At 40.9% G+C, this 20,565-nt stretch overlaps 1 protein-coding gene across 1 annotated transcript; it reads right to left on the bottom strand.

The window, feature by feature from the left end:
* Positions 1-1,030: 1,030 nt before the first annotated feature.
* On the bottom strand, positions 1,031-19,232 carry LOC148133615 (vomeronasal type-2 receptor 26-like). The gene is made up of 7 exons (XM_087952047.1): positions 19,035-19,232; positions 16,435-16,496; positions 6,634-6,925; positions 5,423-6,238; positions 4,240-4,458; positions 3,640-3,769; positions 1,031-2,126 (listed from the first exon to the last, which is right to left on the bottom strand). The coding sequence occupies exons 1-7, from the start codon at positions 19,230-19,232 to the stop codon at positions 1,222-1,224; spliced, it is 2,622 nt and encodes an 873-aa protein (XP_087808173.1). The 3' UTR covers positions 1,031-1,221.
* Positions 19,233-20,565: the final 1,333 nt, after the last annotated feature.

Raw genomic sequence — 20,565 nt, 5'->3', positions numbered from 1 at the left:
GATGTTTGATGTATTGGCTTTCAAATACATAAAACAAGTCTGCATGTATCCAATCTATGGAAAATTGCTGGAAAGGATTTGGGTCCTTAGATAACATACCATCATCTTTATACAGAAGTACACAGACATTTGCCTTCCCATATAGCAAGTGTCTAAGCATTTCTGCATTTTATCTGTTGTCAGGATTCCGGCAGTTACTCCAATTAAATCAAGAGCCTTGAGCCACACTCCCAAAACTAAAAAGGATTTATTAGAAATTAACATTCTGGCATTAGCCTGGGTGTAGCCAACTCTGAGATATGTAATTCACTGTCACCCTTGATCCTGCTTTCCCCCACACCCCTCTGGGTGTATCATCCAACGAAACATGTCCATAGCCAAGAGTCATCAATCATGCTCTCCAATTAGATTTTTGCACGACAGAAGCTTTAGTCATCTAATCGGTCTCTGAAGAAAATATGAATGGAATGTACTTTTGATTCCACACTGCTGCCTGCTCTTACAAACCCCTGCTTCTTTCTGTTGACAATTATAAAAGGTGTATCCAAAATGTTTTATGAGTTTACATCTGTAAGTTCTTAAAAAAAGAAGACAACAACTTATAATTGTCTGTTCCTCCCTATTTAATAGTGAACAATTCATGATTTATTCCATTTATTCTCACACATTCACCCTCCCTTTTTTCTATCCATCCCTCTGTCCATCCATCTTCATGATATTGGGACTGGATAAAAATTATTAACAATACCGAAGATTAGAAAATATCCATTGATATCGATTTAACATGATCTTCTCTACTAATAAACTATGTTTCTCTAGTATGTCAATAGAAAGTAAGACACTGTGGCTCATTTAAAGTTACTATACACTAATAGTCAATTAAATGAAAACATTAGTTGGGAACTCAGCACAATATCAGGAATCTGTGCAAACAATCAAGCTTAAAAACACTAACAATAAAGACAACTCAAGAATGTTTTAAAAACTCTTATAATTAAAATAAATAAAGTGAGAAACAATCATGCTTGAAACTAATATCCACATCTTTAATATCATTTTTTTTTCTAAACTGATCATGGGACTCATCTGGGAACAATTCGTACTTTAGTAAACTGAAAGGCATGGTAGTTGTTGCTGATTAATACATACATTATCATCAAAAATAACATCAAATATAAAAATGTCCCAAAGTCAGAATCAAGTTCTCTGTCCCCATATGAATCAGGGATTTCTGTGCCTCATTATATTCTCTTTACAATTCAGTTCAGGCCTGACTAGGATAATGTAGCATTTGGGGGAAAAGATGCAAGCCAAGAGGCCAGCCCCAGAGGCCAAGATGGAGAAGATCTCCACAGCCACCATGGACTTCCCTTTGGTGCTCAGATAGGTGGGGAGGAAGGTAATCCAAACACTACAAAAGACCAGGATACTAAAAGTAATGAACTTGGCTTCATTAAAGCTGTCGGGCAATTTCCTAGCCAGAAAGGCCATGATAAAACTGATGAGGGCCAGAAAACCCAGATAAGCCAGGACTGTGTAAAACATGGAAGCTGAGCCTTCCTGACATTCCAAGATGATCTCAACTTCCAAGGAGTGGAAGTCCATGTTGGGAAATGGGGGAGAGGTGATCAGCCAGATGGCACAAAGAATTGCTTGGATCAGAGGACAGGCTATGACAATGGAATTGGTCAGAGGTTTTCCTAAGAGTTTCTTTGTCCTATTCCCTGGTTTTGTAGCCATAAAGGCCAGAACCACCATGACAGTTTTTGCCAACACAGAGGAAACTGCAAAGGAGAAGAGAATGGCAAAGGCAGTTTGTCGGAAGAGACAAGTGAACTTCCCAGGTCGACCAATGAAGAGAAAGGAGCAGAGGAAGCAGAGCAGGAGGGAGACCAGGAGGATGTAAGTGAGATTTCGGTTGTTGGCCTTGACAATCGGTGTGTCATGATGTTTACAGAAAATTACCAGGACAGCAGTTGTGATCAGAGAAAGGAAAAGAGACAGAGAAACTAAGGCATATCCCAGGGTCTCTTTATAGGCAAGGAAGTGGATCTTCTTGGCAATACAGTGGTCCTTCTCCTTGTTGGGATATTGGTCTTTAGGACAGGGGTCACAGTGGGCTGCATCTGAAATGAAGATTTAAGAACTTTTGTATAAGGATTTCAGCATAATCTGCCACGACCATCGTCACTTTCCAAGAATTGACAAGACTGTCCCCTTTTTGCATTGGCCAAACTACAACTGATATTGGTAGTGATATAGTGCAGTTGATGGTGCATCAAGAAGGGGTAATCATCCTTCATTCAGGATGATTCTGGGGAAAGGTAAGCCAGAAAATTGGATCTGTTCAGTTCCAACAGGCCTGGTCAGTTTTTGTGAGAAAGAAAAGGTCATCTCCAATCACTGCTAAGTTGTCACTGCTGTGGCTTTCAGTGTGAGAGAGATTGGAAACTTTCCCTTTTCCACTTTAAACTGGAACCCTCAGAAGATGGATGGGTCTATCAGCCAGGAATGCTATATTTTATACGTGCAGGTTGTTTGTTGGCTTACCTCTGGCTCTGAGGAGAGGACTAGGCTGACATAGGGATGAAATGCATTATCAGTCCAGAGTCCCTCCACACCAAGTGGTTGGATTAAAAAAAAATTACTACTGGTTCTGTGGGCATGGCTTGGTGGGCATGGCATGGGAAGGTTACTGCAAAGTCCCATTCCCTCCCCACCCCACTAACCTGCTTTCCAGCTCCGTTCTCCTGTGCAGGGCAACAAAAGAAGACACAGCCAATCAGCTGGGACTCGGGAGGTGGAGAATAGATGTGGGCGGGGCCAGTCAGAGGTAGTATTTGCCAGTTCTCTGAACTACTCAAAATTTCTGCTGCCAGAACTGGTCAGAACCTGATGAATACCACCTCTGCTTCCCACCCAGAAGAGATCTAAATGTAGCCCACCTTGAATTCCATTGACTCTTATCCACCCCCAATTCACTTTGACCGTTTGTAGTTCAGATTCTTGAATGGATCTTAAGATTGCAATAAATCTTTATATTCATTAGAACTGCCTGAATTTCCTGATTTCTTCATATTTGACATGCTCAGGGTCTCTGCTTTGTACTCCAGATCTTCCCATTCGGCCATTATTTTTTCAGGGAAAAGTTATTATTATTTATTAAGGGTTATTATTAATTATTAAACATTATATGCCTCTGCTCTCACTTCTAAGGTGACTCTTGGCCGCTAGAAATCATAGATGGATGGATCTCCTCGTTCTCTAACAGGTGTATCAGTTCTGTTGGAGACAGAAGGTGCTGACAGAAGAAGGACCCCTAAAGATTGAGTGATAAAGCTTGGCTCCCATAAGCCACTCTTTCAGAGAATTGGCAGAGGGTTTTCCTGTTGGAATGTGACAATTGGTAAGGCTAGTAGGGCACCCATCCACTGTACCCTAAAACTATCCTGCATAAAATTATTGAGGAGAAAAAAAAATGTCCTGTTGGGACAGGACAGCTCAGATCCATTAATTGAAAGTTTCTGCAGAAGAGTATGAATGCTCTGATGTAGTATAAACAAATATGACAAATTAGCATCTTTATCTACTCAATGACTCCCTAGATCCTGGAAGATCTGCATTTGAAAAGTGATCCACCTGTCTGATTTGAAATAGTTCCTTCTGGACAAGGGGCACATTCATAGCAGCAAACTGGCTCGCCCTCTGGAACTCTTCTCCTCTCTCCTGCCTGACACCTCTTCTTGCCACACCTGGCAAAGGGCACCTTCTAAAAGAAAAAGAGAGAAATGTTTGAGGTGTCCTGTGCAATAACACAATTCATTTATTCATTTCCACATTCTTATTTTCCTGCTGAGAATGTCTTCATAAGAAATTGTTCACCAAGATCTAATAGAAAAAGAAGGGAAAGGAAAAGCTCCTGGGGGAATCAGTGGCACTAGTGAATCACCAATGGAGGCTAAAGTTTGGATCTTGAACTTCAGAGTTGCTACACTGAACTACTGCTTCTCTCAAAGAAAGAGTGATGACAACCCAACTGAACAAGAATGGTCCATGGAAATCACAGCCTGATCTAACAGCATCCTGGTTTCAAGCAGAATTCCCACCCATTGTTGGATTTTAACAGATTAGTCATAAAATTTGTTAACCTCCAATGTTTTCACCTTAGACGGATGTTCAGCATCCCTAAGAGAGAGATGGATTCTTTTACTGAGTTTACAACCTTTCCTTCCCGCTCACCTTTGGAGCCCAGGTGATCGCATCAGAGTTAATGCTGAAATCCTGGCCTGGGGCAGCCCTGGGATCCTTTTGACCAACTTTCACAGACACTAAAGACTTATTGGGGTGGACAACCCAGTTAACAATATCATAATGAGCAGTTCGCAATTCATTTTGTGAGAAGGAAACTTCATCTCCAACACTGTTGTTGAAGTGGACAGTCCTCAAATTGGCAAGTATCTGAAAGAAAAGAGGCCTTCAGAAATTGGAACAATTAGCAGAAAGACAGATATGAGACATCATGGCTTCTGTCAATTGTGATGGCCGTCATCTTAGGAAACAGGTATATATCTAAAAAGCTACCGTTTGTCCCTTGTTTGAGATGTGAGCAATCAGGAATAACATCAAATATTTGACTCAATTCTCAACAATACAAAAGATTGTCTTTGTCACAGGATATTTGTATTTTGGTTTTCAGAACTCCAGTTTAAACTTGATGACAGGGATGACTTTCCTCCAGAAGTTGTGGCTGCTCCATCACTGTAAGTTTTTAAGAAGAGATTGGACAACCTTTGTCTGAAATGGTATAGGCCTTGCTGCTTGAGTAGGAGCTTGTATTAGAAGACCTCCAAGTTCCTGTCCAATTCTGTTATTCTATTAAGCAGCTTAACACTACAAGAAATAGCAAACTAAACATATGGGGTGGAGTCACACATGATGCTAATTCATATAAATGTAAAAGGGGATGAAAATGAATTGAGCTGGGTATCCTTTTACACGTTGGATTCAAGCTACCTGCTCAGGAAACTGAGCAGGTTCTGCAGATATGCTCATTAGGACTTCAAGAGTCCTCGTGAAGCATGTTGCATGTTGCACAAATGCACCCAGATTATCATTTTGTTCCAAGATGACACCCTCCTTCTTTGTCACCTGCGGAAACTCAGGGACAATTAGTTGAAGACGTTTCAGGACCATATATGAAGATCTTTCTTCTATGGATATTATAGTTTAGGTTACTTTTCTTTTGCCCCATCTTTCAACAAAACATTATATTTAATTCATATTATTGATTTTGAAGCAATTGTTGTTTTAATCTTTTGAGAGATGCCATGATATGATATCCCTTGATATGATATGAAGAAATGCATATGAGAAGGTTACTCTCTATCAATGTGTGGACTGGATAAAATACCACAGAGGTTACCTGCCATGGCTCCACATTTGAGATCCTCTTTCCATGCTTCAGCCTCTCTGGTTGAACTCCTGATCCATAAATGGAATGCAATGCATGTGCCACAGCATAAATGGCATTGTAGATATTGTAACTTTCACCATCCATGGTCATTTCAAAAATAAAATCTGGAAGATCCTGTAAATTCTCCTTTCCTGTACAGTGTGGTGCCCATTTTGGAGGGACCTTGCCTGGTTTGGGAATACTGCAGTCGAAGAGTATTTCCCACCAATTCAGGAGAAAGATCTCCCCTTCTTTAATCAACTGCTCTAAAGATAGGAGGAAGTGGCTGAATTCTGAGACATCACCAGCGCTGTCCCTGAACTGCAAAGCCCCATGCAAAGTCTTTACACCTTCAAAAATGTCTCCTTCCAGAGTAAATTTCCAATGAGATGTTAGGATCCAAACATTCTGTATCTTTCTATATTTTACACAAACGTTCAGAACTGTCCAAAATTTTGCTATATCAGAGGAGTCTCCAAACTGAATAATAACTTCAGCTTTCAACAAAATGTGGTTCATTAATTTATTAAATATAACATTAAATTCATCAGAAATTCTTTCACTGAAGGCCAGGCAAATCTCCTTCTCCTTCAGCATTGGCATCAGAGTTGAGATGAAATATTCTCCAGTGTCATCTTCAGAGGTCACCAGCCCAACCCAGTTCCACTGGAAATACAGGAGCAGCTGGATTAAACCCACACACTCAGCAAAGTCACTGGGATTAATCCGGAAGAAGGAAGGATAAACTGGTCTGTATTCCTGAGGAATCTCAAAGCCAACACCGAGCTGGAGAAAGGGAGATTCCTCTTTCATATACAAAGTAAAGTTTCATGTGGAATTTAGTGGGTAACATCACATGCAGTTTTTTACCTAGCAGTCAGGCAGACTCACATTGATTACAGTAAGCTTATTCTTCTCTTCCTGGGGAAGAGCTGCTAGTGAGATGTGGCTAAACTTCTACGAAAGTTAGAAATTAATTTTTCTCAGGAAATACAGCATTTCAGAATTATTTCATTATTTGTTTCCTTGTGGTTTATATAAAAACATATATTAAAGCATAAGATAAAAAAATGAATTGAACTATAGAATATCCCCTTGAACAACTTCATTTTCATGCTTGCCTTCTGAGTTTGTTTCTGTTATTTATCTACTCTTTACTGTAACCAATGGAGCCCCCTTACCTGTGGAACCTTGTAGATGTTGAAGATGGAGGCCATCCGCCTTGAGGATTTGGGGTTATCACCTCCAATGACAGAGAGCAGAGGGTCCTGCCTGTCACATTTATAACCTGGAACCATTTGGCCTCTTGTGGAGAGAAAGGAGAGGCTGATTACGGAAATCCTCCTCTCCATCTGAAAATTGTCACAAATCTGGAAGCCAAGTGTGATGTTGGGGAGGAGAACCAAATCCTTGTTGATCTCTGTGATAGCAAATACTAAGGAAAAGAACTGCTGATATTTCTTGAGTATAGGTCTGTAGTAAAGAAAACAATGGGAACATAACAGAAATATGGGTGTATGTGTGGTTTAAATTTAGCCATTTTTGATGTTGTTTGGAATAGTAAGTCCCTGGTTTAATTGAAGGTTTTTTTTCATAAATGCCTTTTGATTAAAATTGTATGGCTTAGTGACAAAGAGAAAAGGTAAGCTGTGCCATTGGTTAATTGCTCTCGCCATTAGGAAATTTCACCTTAGTTCTACTTTGCTTCTCTCCTTGTTAGTTTCCAAGTATTGTCTCCCATCTTGGTGCTTTGGAAAATAGTTTGACCCCTTTGTCTTTGTTGGAGCCCCTCAAATATTAGAACAGTGCAATCATGTCCCCTTATTCCCTCTTTTCCTTCAACTAGACACAACCCAATTCCTGTATCAGTCCTTTAATTTCTCCCATAAAAATTAAAAATAGGTAGGAAGATTTGGGGAAATCATCAACTCCTTCTAAGCATGAATTTCTTTGTCTTTCTTTAACCACATTTGCTTTTTCATCAAAGTTTATTCCTCACGAAATATTATCCTCAACGTTTCTAGGTATGTTTGCACATCTCCTAATTATTTCAGTCATTTTTCAATCTTTATCCCTCTGTCATGACACACAAATTAATCCACCTACTCCTAGACTGTATTTTTGTAGGCAAACATTGGGAATAGATTTGGTCTAACATTCAGTTTTGGTCTGCATTCAGTTTTGGTCGCCACAATGTAAAAAAGATGTTGAGACTCTAGAAAGATTGAAGAGAAGAGCAACAAAGATGATTGGGGGACTGGAGGCTGAAGCATATGAGGAACGGTTGCAGGAGCCAGGTATGTCTAGTTTAATGAAAAGAAGGACTAGGGGAGACATGATAGCATGATAAGAGCCCTTCAAATATTAGAACAGTGCAATCATGTCCCCTTATTCCCTCTTTTCCTTAGACTAGACACAGCCCAACTCCTGTATCTGTCCTTTAATACGTTTAGCCTCCAGTCCCCTAATCATCTTTCTGGCTCTTCCCTGCATGCTTTCCAGAGTCTCCAAATCTTTTTATTTTTTATTTTTATGACCAGAACTGGTCACCACAATACAAAACTGGTCTGACAAATTATTAAGCTTTTCTTTGAGATTTGTACTATGTTTTTCTTTCTAAATGAACATTACATTAAGTTTTTTAGGACAGCACAGTTTCAAATTTATTGTTCCTTCCTCACTTTTTATGTGCTCTATCATCTTCCTGATATTGATTTCTAGAATGATTGAGAATACTAGCCTATTTTATGATTAAAGACAAGAACTGCACTCGGATATTAGAATATTAGGACAAGAGTTTTTGAAAGGAATCCCTGAGTCCTGAACACAGTAAAAAAAAAAAATGCATCTTTCCATGCCAGGTGAAACTTACAACATATTAAACCTAAGCTGGAATGGTTCCTTCCGAAAATATGGTATTCTGGAGGACATAAGAGTTCCCAAGGGTAAATTCCCACCAATAATGAGATCACCAGGTCTGTAATAGTTTAGTTTTCCATAAGGCTTGAACAAATTCTGCAACACACATACCGTTTGCCTTCTCTTAGCAGTAGTTGGAGGTAAGAGGCAGAAGAGAAGCAGCAGGAGAGGCAGCCCAGTCATTCTTGTCCTTCCTAAATGACAAATCAAGATTTGTGCTGAAGTGGAATTGAAGATGTGTTCTGACCTAGGCTTCCCCCAAAAGCACTAAGCAGACTATTTGTCCTGGCAGAACCCCTTTTATTAAACAAAGGTGAATTTCTTGCATTCACATTGAGCCAAAGGCCTGGCAGTCTCTCAAGGATGTAATTAGTAGTACAGACCTTATCTCGCCTGGAGAGCTGCCAAGTAAATATTTTCAAAAGCAGTGCTGACAAGGAAGGGCTTGGCAGAGAGTCTCTGAGATGCAGACAGATCTTCACAATGATGGAACATATGAATTGTTTCCTGCAAAAGCCCCCTCCCCTTTTGCTTCTCTTTTCATCCCAATGGGAGGGGCCATTCACTGTCCACCTAGGCTTTACTCCCAAGTGGGCCCTTAGTTCATTAGAGTTCTTTTCTTTTGGCAACTCTGTACGTGCACAGGCTGGGAACCGGCTCCAGCTGCTCCCCTGCCTCACTGCTGCCCAACTCCAAAGGCAGCTGATGACTGCCAGCCTGCCCTGGCCCCATCTCTGCTTCCAATGAAGAGCCCTTGTCCAAGCCTTCCTCAGTCTCCAGGACTGGCCCATGTTCCTCCCCAACCTCCTCACTGTTCGACTCTGCTGCCAGCTCCACTTGCTTCCACCGGACCAGAACAAGACCTTGGAATGTATTTTAAAAGCAGAGAAGCTTTTGTGTGCTAAGGGAGATTGTCTTTGCTTAAGTGTGCTTGTATGTATGCTGTCTTGGACTTTGAGGTGGTGACCCTAAACAACCATAACTCATCCATATGAGAAATACGTATCTTAAATAGATTTGGCTCTTTGATTATCCTTTTGAAAGCTCTTTCAGCTCTGGGAACCATTCTCTTCAAATACTCCACTTGAAGGCCAGAAGATAGATCAGCTAAAGATCATTGCAAAAGACCATGAATGGTCTCAAAACAGGGTGTTCCTGTTGTTAGCACACGTCCCCATTGCAACTGGATTTGTCCTTTCTTTTGAGATTTCCACCATGTTTTTTTGTCAAAATAAATAATAGAAATGACTTTTCTACTAAGCCAGCGCAGTATCTGACATGTACACCCTTTGTTTGCAGTGTGACTGCTATTGTGAGACAACACAATAAAAGGAGAGAGGAGCACAATACAGCACACAGAGGCTTTGCCTTTTAACAGTGGTTTATATACAGGAATACTATATACATCAATATACCTGTGAGGCACATACCAGGCAAGCAATCAGTCTTCATTACTCTGCATGGAGAATTACAATGGAGATGAACAGGAGGAGAGAGAGATATACCCTCTTATGGCCTCATTTATATGCACAGCTTCTTAAAGTGGTAAAACCCTGTAGGATCCATCCTCAGTCTTAAAGCGGTAATAACCACGCTGATTCATCCTCATTGCATCAGCCTTACAGCAGCTGGTCAGCTATTAAATCTCAATACCTTGATACCCTTCCTCACTTTTTTTTAAGTTTTATTGGGTTTTAACAAAATATAACAAATAAAACATCTTTTTTTGAGAACAGCATGATTCCAGGTTATCAAATCTCCATACAGACATAATCTCAAATACATATTCATCTCACATATTCACTTTCATATCTTATCACTATTTTTTCAATTTCTCAATATTTTCCCCTTACTTTCCTTAATCTTCTTTTATAATTATCTCATTTCTTTCTAATTCAATTACATTTATTTCCCCAAATTTCTATATCTTTCTATTCATTATACTTATACTTTTGTCTGTCCTGTTTACAATTTCATATATACTCTTCCATCATCATCCCAAAAGAGAGAGGGGAAAAAAATAATTCCCTCCCCTTCCAGGCATTGAAAAGCAAGATTCCCTCTATAGTTGTCAATTAAAGTATGGCACCTTTGAATCTTATAATTATTGTCATATAAAATCTCAATAAACCTTTAATTTATTCATTATGGAATTATAACATTCAGTTTCTAACATCTATCTTATATCATATAACTCTCATCATTTGAATTCCGCTTGGTACTTTGCCTTAGAAATACACACAAAATTCTAATACATATACATACATACATACATACATATATATGGTATTCAGCTTTGTTCGGGTATTTTCCCACATCATTATAGTTGTGCTTTTAAAGTTGTAGAAACGTTTCGGCAGAATCTCATCTGCCATCATCAGTCTTCTCTATTGTGTTAGTCTATGATTCAGACTTTTACAGTTGTTTCAATTTTAAATTTGGGGCTAGCCTACTGCTGTGCCAGAATGGTTTTTTCTTCCTCCAGATTAGTTGGGAGTCTTGGTCTGTGTTTATTGGTCTTGGAGTTTGCTGTGTTCTGCTTGATTGGTGTTTCTAATATCTTCTGTCTGTTTTGTGGCTTTTTTGTGTGTGTGTCTTGATTGGCTGGCAACATTGTGTTCCTGTATTGGAGGCTTTTAGTGCAGCTTGGCTCTGGGTAAATGGACGTCTATCATTTGTCAGGAAGCTAGGTTTCATCTGGGTGCCTGGTTGGGGTGTGTTTGAGCTAGAGGTACCAGGGGGGATCTGTTTGTGCCCAGGTGTTTGCCTGGCTAGTGGTGTGGAGACTTTTTGGTTTGTAAGTACAGGCTTCCAATTGATTGACAATCTGGTGGAATCATCTCTTCTACTCATGCTTTCAGGTCTTTTTTCAATCTCTATGGCTTCTCTGATAATATATATATATGTGGATCTTTGGTTATTCGGGTTTTCTCCCGGGTAAGATTGGAAGTATCTAGGCAATGTTTCAATGAAGTCTCATTCATCATCTTCAGGCTTCTGTCTTCAGCTCTGTGCTTCTCAGAGTGATGTGAGCTTGCAGCTGCTTCTTCCTTTTAACTGCTAGTGGGGGTGTGACTTGATTGGGTGGGGGCTTGGCTGTGTTCTGATTGGGTGGGGTGTGTTCTCATTGGTTGGGGGTTTGGCTGTGTTCTGATTGGTTGGGGGGTTGGCCATGTTCTGATTGGCTGGAGGTGTGTTCTGTTCAGGTGGGGGCTTGGTTGTGCTCAGGTTGGTCTTAGTTACTGGGGGATTTGAGCTGGTGAGCTGTGATCTTGCTGTTTGGCTTCGAGTTCGTGGTCATGCTGCATCTTCATGGTGGGGGTCAGTTCGCTTCATGTATGGCTCAGAGGGGTTGGAAGTGGGTAGTGATGCAGCTGCAGTGCGGTTTCTGGTCTGTGGTCGTGTCTCATCTTCTGTGTGGGTGTGAGTCTGCTTTTTACGTGGAAGTGTGGTGGTGGCATCTTGTGTGGCCCTCGTGGGTGTGGGTCTGGTGTCATTCATCATGTTAGGTACTCGTCTGTTCATGAGGGCGGGTTTCCAAATGGCTGGTAAGCGGGAGGTGTCATCTCTTTTATTCATGCTGTGTGGGCGTTTTTCTATCTCTATGGCTTCTCTGATTATTCTGTTGTTGAAGTGTTCGGTTTTGGCTATAGTTCTGGTATTTTTAAAGTCAATCTCATGTCCTGTGGCTTTGAGGTGTTGGACCAGGGAAGAGGTCGGTTCTTCTTTTTTGATTGAGTTCTTATGTTCTTCAACGCGTGCACTTACTCTTCTGTTAGTTTGTCCAATGTATGTGGTGGGGCAGGCGGTGCAAGGGATTTCGTATACTCCTTGGTTTTCTAACTCGATTTTGTCTTTAGGCTTTCTTAGGATGGTGGATATTTTTCTGTTTGTGCAGAATGCTGTTTTAATGTTGTGTTTTTGGAGGATCTTGCTGATTTTGTCTGTAGTGCCTTTCATATATGGGAGGAGGGCTTTGCCGTTCTCTTGTTCTCTGTCTTGGATTTTGGTTGTGGTTTCTTTTTAGATTAGGTGGGTAATCTTCTTTCTTTGGAATCAAAAAAGAAGAACCGACCTCTTCCCTGGTCCAACACCTCAAAGCCACAGGACATGAGATTGACTTTAAAAATACCAGAACTATCGCCAAAACCGAACACTTCAACAACAGAATAATCAGAGAAGCCATAGAGATAGAAAAACGCCCACACCGCATGAATAAAAGAGATGACACCTCCCGCTTACTAGCCATTTGGAAACCCGCCCTCATGAACAGACGAGTACCTAACATGATGAATGACACCAGATCCACACCCACGAGGGCCACACAAGATGCCACCACCACACTTCCACGTAAAAAGCAGACTCACACCCACACAGAAGATGAGACATGACCACAGACCAGAAGCCGCACTGCAGCTGCATTACTACCCACTTCAAACCCCTCTGAGCCATACATGAAGCGAACTGACCCCCACCATGAAGATGCAGCACGACCACGAACTCGGAGCCAAACAGCAAGATCACAGCTCACCAGCTCAAATCCCCCAGTAACTAAGACCAACCTGAGCACAACCAAGCCCCCACCTGAACAGAACACACCTCCAGCCAATCAGAACACAGCCAAACCCCCAACCAATGAGAACACCCCCCCACCCAATCAGAACACAGCCAAGCCCCCACCCAATCAAGTCACACCCCCACTAGCAGTTAAAAGGAAGAAGCAGCTGCAAGCTCACATCACTCTGAGAAGCACAGAGCTGAAGACAGAAGCCTGAAGATGATGAATGAGACTTCATCGAAACGTTGCCTAGATACTCCCAATCTTACGCAGGAGAAAACCCGAATAACCAAAGATCCACCATACAAATACCCGCGAGAACCTCAGAAAACAAATATTGCACCTCTACGGGGAGGAAACCCACCATCTGACCAGGACTTATGAAAAACTTGAAGTCCAAAGAGCTTCCATTTTATGTGACCTCGCATTCCTATGCAACTGCCAAGATCAAAATTTAATTCCCACAAGCTTCCAATTGAAATTCCACACCAACACAGCAGCCACCAAACGCATCCTAAAAAGAACAGAATTGGCCCTAATTAGAAATGAACTTCACACAAAAAGATTTCTCCTAGACCAAATCAACAAAGGTCTTCTCACACTTCACCTCAGACTCAGCAACAAGATTCACCCCTTACTTTGGGACAAATCCAAACAACTCGCTGTCTGGAGAGCCGAAACACAGACCACCCTCAAGACAGACACCCACACCAACAAACTCAGAAAACTACAACAATGCCAGAAACCAACTCCTCTCCCCTCACAGCCACACATGAAACAAACAGTGCACAACATCTCAGACAAGATCCTCACCGAAGCCGAAACCAAGGTCCTTTCAAAAGGATTCAACTTTGCTGTTGCTCCCAAACACATCCCCACAGAAACCAACATATGCGGAGTTGAAACCAGCCTGACCAAAACCAACCCTGATGATGCTAATAGAATCAGACTCGAAATCACCAACATCCTCTGCACTAGCAAACCACCCAAAAGCAACTTATCCAAAGAAGAACAAACTGCACTACGTAACCTGAAAGAAGACACCAGCATAATAATCCTACCAGCAGACAAGGGCAACGCGACAGTGGTTATGAACACATCTGACTACCAAACCAAGTTAACCAACCTACTCCTAGACCCCACATACAAACCCCTAAAGACAGACCCCACCACCTACCTAGAAAAAACCACCAGATCCAAAATAAAAGCCTCCCCCATCAGTGAAGAAATCCAGCAAAGAATCATACCCAGAGAGAAATCTTCCAGATGCCCTAAGCTTTATGGTCTCCCCAAGATACACAAAGAAGGAACTCCACTTAGACCAATAGTCAGCTCCATAGGCTCACCTCTACAAAACCTAGCCAAATTTCTCGCCAAACAACTACAGCCCTATGCAGAATCCATCAACTCACATGTAAGAAACTCATTCCAGTTCATCGAGATCATAAAGAAACAAAACTTACAACCCAGCGACCTACTAGTGAGCTTCGATGTCATATCCCTCTTCACCCAAGTGCCAATAAAAGAAGCCTTGACAGCCATCCAAAACAAATACAACCCCCCCCCCAGCACATCCTAGATCTGACCAATCACTGTCTATCCAATACATACTTCACCTACAACAGACAAAAATACAAACAAATAGAAGGAGCACCCATGGGATCACCCTCTCACCTGTCATCGCAAACCTCTACATGGAACACTTTGAAACACAAGCTCTAGAAAAATATGATCACAAACCCAAACTCTGGCTCAGATACGTAGATGACACCTTCATAATCTGGCCACACGGGAAAGAAAAACTGAACAACTTCCTCACACACCTCAACAGCCTACACCCCAAAATACAATTCACCATGGAAACAGAAGCTAACAATCAACTTCCCTTCCTAGATGTCTTGGTATACAAAAAACCCAATGGCTCCCTAGGACACACCATCTACCAAAAGAAAACACATACAAACCGCTATCTACACGCACTCTCACACCACCACCCAGCACAGATCAATTCCGTAGCTGAGACACTCATCTCCAGAACAAAATGCTTAGCTGATGAACAACACCTAAAAACCGAACTAAACACTCTCACCAACGTACTAACAGCCAATGGATTTCAAAGAAAGAAGATCACCCACCTAATCCAAAAAGAAACCCCAACCAAAATCCAAGACAGAGAACAAGAGAACGGCAAAGCCCTCCTCCCATATATAAAAGCCACTACAGACAAAATCAGCAAGATCCTCCAAAAACACAACATTAAAACAGCATTCTGCACAAACAGAAAAATATCCACCATCCTAAGAAAACCTAAAGACAAAATCGAGTTAGAAAACCAAGGAGTATATGAAATCCCTTGCACTGCCTGCCTCACCACATACATTGGACAAACTAACAGAAGAATAAGTGCACGCGTTGAAGAACATAAGAACTCAATCAAAAAAGAAGAACCGACCTCTTCCCTGGTCCAACACCTCAAAGCCACAGGACATGAGATTGACTTTAAAAATACCAGAACTATCGCCAAAACTGAACACTTCAGCAGCAGAATAATCAGAGAAGCCATAGAGATAGAAAAACGCCCACACAGCATGAATAAAAGAGATGACACCTCCCGCTTACCAGACATTTGGAAACCCGCCCTCATGAACAGACGAGTATCCAACATGATGAATGACACCAGACCCACACCCACGAGGGCCACACAAGATGCCACCACCACACTTCCACGTAAAAATCAGACTCACACCCACACAGAAGATGAGACACGACCACAGACCAGAAGCCGCACTGCAGCTGCATCACTACCCACTTCAAACCCATCTGAGCCATACATGAAGCGAACTGACCCCCACCATGAAGATGTGGCACAACCACGAACTCAAAGCCAAACAGCAAGATCCCAGCTCACCAGCTCAAATCCCCAGCAGCTGGTACTAGGCTGAGCACGGCCAAGCCCCCACCTGAACAGAGCACGCCTCCAGCCAATCAGAACACGGCCAGCCCCCAACCAATCAGAACACAGCCAAGCCTCCAACCAATGAGAACACACCCCCACCCAATCGGAACGCAGCCAAGCCCCCACCCAGTCAAGTCACACCCCCACTGGCAGTTAGAAGGAAGAAGCAGCTGAAAGCTCACATCACTCTGAGAAGCACAGAGCCGAAGAAGCAAGCCTGAAGATGATGAATGAGACTTCATCGAAACGTTGCCTAGATACTTTGAATCTTACGCGGGAGAAAACCCGAATAACCAAAGATCCACATACAAATACCCGCGAGAACCTCAGAAAACAAATATATATATATACAACATATATAATAAATAATTATTCTATTCATATATAATAAATAATTATTCTATTCAAACTCATCCAAGCAACTGGTATTGATTTCTTTGTAAATCTTTCACATTTCCTTCCTCACTTATTGTGCTATTTATCATCTTCCTGATGAAACTGGAACATTCTAGACTATCATGGAAACTTTTGTGTGGTAGTAGAGTTTACCTTTCTTTTAGTTTGTTTGTATTCTCATGAAGTTTGAGTTGGTGAATCCATTGGCTGTGAGCCTTTGGACAAGAAATTGTAGTTATGAAAATTATGTTAATGGTACTGAAACTATGGTCAATTTAGAAAGGGACTGCAAAATACCACATTTGCAACTCTAGGCATCCATGACTCATCACATGAGAAATATTGTGAGCAGCTTTGGCAGTATGATTGTTCTTTTGAAGGCTGTTTCAGCTCTGGAACACTGCTGTTCACAATGCCCCGCTGGAGCCCATAAGGTAGATTTGCTCAAGGCCATTACAAAATACCCTTCATGATTCCAAAACAGGCGACTATGGAAATTCTCAATCGTCCAGGTCATGGTTTTCCCAAAGATGCTTTTCAAAATGCAACTGGAGTTTGATTCTTTTTCCTTGAAAATGTTTTGCTTCTCAAGCAGGAATTGAAGTTAGAACTGAAGAAACTTCTTGGATGAGAAGCAAAATGTTTTTTGGGGGGAGGAGGGGAGGGGGAAGCCTTCCTTACTTATTGTGCTGTTTATCATCTTCCTGATGAAACTGAAACATTCTAGCCTACTTTAGAAGAATGGGTCTTTATCTAGGAATGCACCAAGACTTCTCAACTGAAGCAGAACCTGCAAACATCAGTAGAATAATAATTTATGAACGAAGTCTTCTGAATCCTGGGGTCTTGGAGTCTTAGTGGACAACCAGCTAAATATGAGCCAGCAGTGTGTATCAGCAGCCAAAAAAGCCAATGCAATCCTAAATTGTATTAACAGAGGGATACAGTCAAGATCCAGGGAAGTACTAATACCACTCTATAAAGCCTTAGTAAGGCCATACCTAGAGTCCCGCATCCAGTTTTGGTCACCACCTTATAAAAAAGATGTTGAGACTCTAGAAAAAGTACAGAGAAGAGCAACCAGGATGATTAGGGGACTGGAGGCTAAAACATACAATGAACGGTTGCAGGAACTGGGCTTGGCGAGTCTAGTAAAGAGAAGGACCAAGGGAGACATGACAGTGATCTTCCAATATTTGAGGGGCTGCCACAGAGAGGAAGGAGTCAAGCTATTTTCTCAAGTGCCTGTAGGTCAGACAAGGAATAATGGATGGAAACTGAACAAGGAGAGATTCAACCTGGAAATAAGGAGAAACTTTCTGACAGTGAGAACAATCAACCAATGGAACAGAAGTTGCCCTCAGAAGTTGTGGGAGCGCCATCACTTGAGACTTTCAAGAAGAGTTTGGATTGCCATTTGTCAGAAATGGTGCAGGGTCTCCTGCTTGGGCGGGGGTTTGGACTAGATGACCTTCAAGGTCCCTTCCAACTCTGATTATCTGTTATCTGAATCCTAAGCAAAGCAGAAACTTCCCCCCCCAATATTTTTATTGTACTTTTCCTTTGTTATACATCACATATTAGTACTTGTTATTGTACAATTTTCTTGGTTATGCGTAGGATTTCATTATTCACAGTAACAGTATTTCATCTGGGTGCAATCTCCACATTCTTAATTACATACCAATAATAAATCTTATGCATACAGTAGTGTTAGCCAATTTACTGCGTATAATCCTAATGTTTATTTATCTTAGTTATTCTCTATTCATTAGGCATCTATGTTTACATATCCAGATTTCTAATTTCTACCAATATTTCTACTATAGCATAGTTCCCAAATCAAAAAGGTAATATTCTCCCTATTTCTAATTTCTATGAGGACTAATTCTTGATGGTATAGCTTGTGTGTTAAACAATATTCTGCATTTATCCCTCATCTCTTCCCTGTTTTCATATCTCAACTCTTCTTGACTTCTTGATATTCACAGTAACAGTATACTGTCTGGGTGCAATCTCTACATTCTTAATTACAGACTGATAATAAATATTTTACATACAATAGTTATAACTATTATTCTCAATATCTATTCATCTTCATCTTCACTTATCCTTGTTATGAATTTTACATTGTATGTTTACGTCCTCTATTCATTTTTATCTGTAGTCCATTAATACTATCAAACAACTATAAAACCAAGTTGACATCACAATTATAATCAATTAACTGCCAAATAATCCTAGTTTCCTAACCTTAGTTATTCTCTATTCATTAGGCATCTATGTTTAGATATCCAGATTTCTAATTTCTGCCATTATTTCTACTATAGAATAGTTCCCAAATAAAAAAGGTATTCTCCTAATTTCTAATTTCTATTCTTTATACCACAAATGATTTTTGTTGTTTTCCACCAGTACAAATCATGTTTACATTTTCAACAGCATTTTGCTTTGACATACATACAATTTTATCATACATTTTCTATCCTTATTTATGTTTGTTATTAATATCTATCTTTATCTACTTTACATTTCTACATATCTATATATCAATTCCTTAAAGGTTCTTCTAGGTAATCCTCACTTTTCATTCCTTATTTCTATTTCTAATTTCTATTCTTGATGGTATAGCTTCTGTGTTAAACAATATTCTGCATTTATCCCTCATCTCTTGTCTGCTTTCATATCTCAACTCTTGTTCAGTTCTTGGCATGTCTCCCATACTCTTCCCATGTAATCCTGTATCTTCTTACCTCATTCAATCTAAGTATTTCTTCTATCTCTGTTGCTTCTTCACCCTTTTGGACCTTCCATACACTTTTCAATGGTTTTTTTCCTGACTTCATAATATCTTCCTGGGTATCCCCTTCTAACTCTTGGTCTTCCACACTATAGTTCACCATTCCTATTTCAGCTTTAACTATTTCCTCTATTGTATCTTTTTGTATCATTTGTCAGTTTCCCTCCCTTGTCCATTCCTCTATTCTTTCTATTTTGTTTTCTATTTCCTGGACTTCTTGTTTGTTGTTTAATGTCGTTTGGTAATAGTTTTCTGGTCTCTTAATCATATCATGTATCATTTCTTTTATCTCCCTATGGTTCCTTGTCATCATTTCCTGCAAAACTTGGATGGTCAATAATATTTCTTTTAATAAGATGTTTGTTTCCCCTTGCAATCCCATTGTACCTTATTTTAGTTAATTTAAAATTTAACTCAGTAATCAATCAGAAACTCTTCTAATCCATTCCCTTTCAGGTGAAACATACCTTCTTGCTAATTCTTGTGTTTGATGGCTCACCGTCAAACTCTATCATTTCAAAGAGAGAAAACTTTTCCAGGAGCAAATTCTCTCCAATAATGAGATCCCCAGACCTGTAGTAGTCTTGCACAGTTTGTAGAGGGTTCCTCACTACACATATGGTTTGCATTATCTTATGAGTTGTTGAAGGCAGGAGCCAAAAGAGGAGCAGCAGGAGAGCCAGCCCATTCATAATTCTCACCTTCCTTCCTAGACCATATATCAAAGCTGAACTGCAGGTGGCTTCCACAACATCCCACCAAGGCTTTAGCAGAGAAGAAGCAGACTGTGCCACATGGATGGCCTTGAGGCAAATTAATATGAATTGTGTTTTCTCTTACCTAGTTTGAGTTGTTATTGAAGACAAAATTGAGCCCAGTTAAGTTTCATGGATCACAAGAAATTGCTTGTTTGCTAAACAACCTAAGATGGCATGGCCAGCTCCCCTTGGGAGAGCTCAGACATTATTTCATTTTAGCAACTTTTATCTTGGAAGACTTGTGGGTAAACATCTATGTGGGATACATTAAGAATTACTGTACTTCCGCTAAAAAAAGTAGCATTCTAGACTTCCGGTGGCAGGACAGGGATGTCCAGAGGTGGAGAAGCCCAGCTGTGGCCTTCGATCACCTCTTCTCGTGTTTGGAGGGATCCCCAGTGGATACACGAAACCCATAGAGCTTCGTGTCAGAATAGAGGACCCCCGGGTTGCTGTTTGGGGGAAGGCAACTCCCCAGCAACGAAGGAAGAGCCTCTGAGACCAGCGCGATTGAGCCAGCCACCAGCTAATGGCGGCTCCAAAGTCCGGTCTGTCACTGAACTGATGAAGCGAAAAGTGACAGCCTGAAAGATCCGAGCTGAAAAGGGCAGAAGGACTACAAAAGCCGTGAGTGAGATCGGTCTGACTCTCCCTCTTTCATTGTGAGTAACAGTGGTGGGAAGCTGGAGACAAGCGGCTAGAAAAGCAGTTAAAAGTGTGAAAGGG

Source organism: Notechis scutatus, chromosome 1 (genome assembly GCF_049901735.1).
Source record: "Notechis scutatus isolate UNSWTSFEM ecotype Mainland chromosome 1, rNotScu1.2, whole genome shotgun sequence".
In the NCBI taxonomy this organism is placed as follows: domain Eukaryota; kingdom Metazoa; phylum Chordata; class Lepidosauria; order Squamata; family Elapidae; genus Notechis; species Notechis scutatus.
This window is presented reverse-complemented; position numbering and strand designations above follow the sequence as displayed.

Coding starts and splice junctions, on each gene's coding strand:
- LOC148133615 (XM_087952047.1), bottom strand. CDS start 19,232: ATGATACAAAAAGATACAATAGAGGAAATAGTTAAAGCTGAAATAGGA. Junction 6,239..6,633: donor ACATCTACAAGGTTCCACAG/GTAAGGGGGCTC, acceptor CCCTTTCTCCAG/CTCGGTGTTGGCTTTGAGAT. Junction 2,127..3,639: donor AACTATTTCAAATCAGACAG/GTGGATCACTTT, acceptor TCTTCATTTCAG/ATGCAGCCCACTGTGACCCC.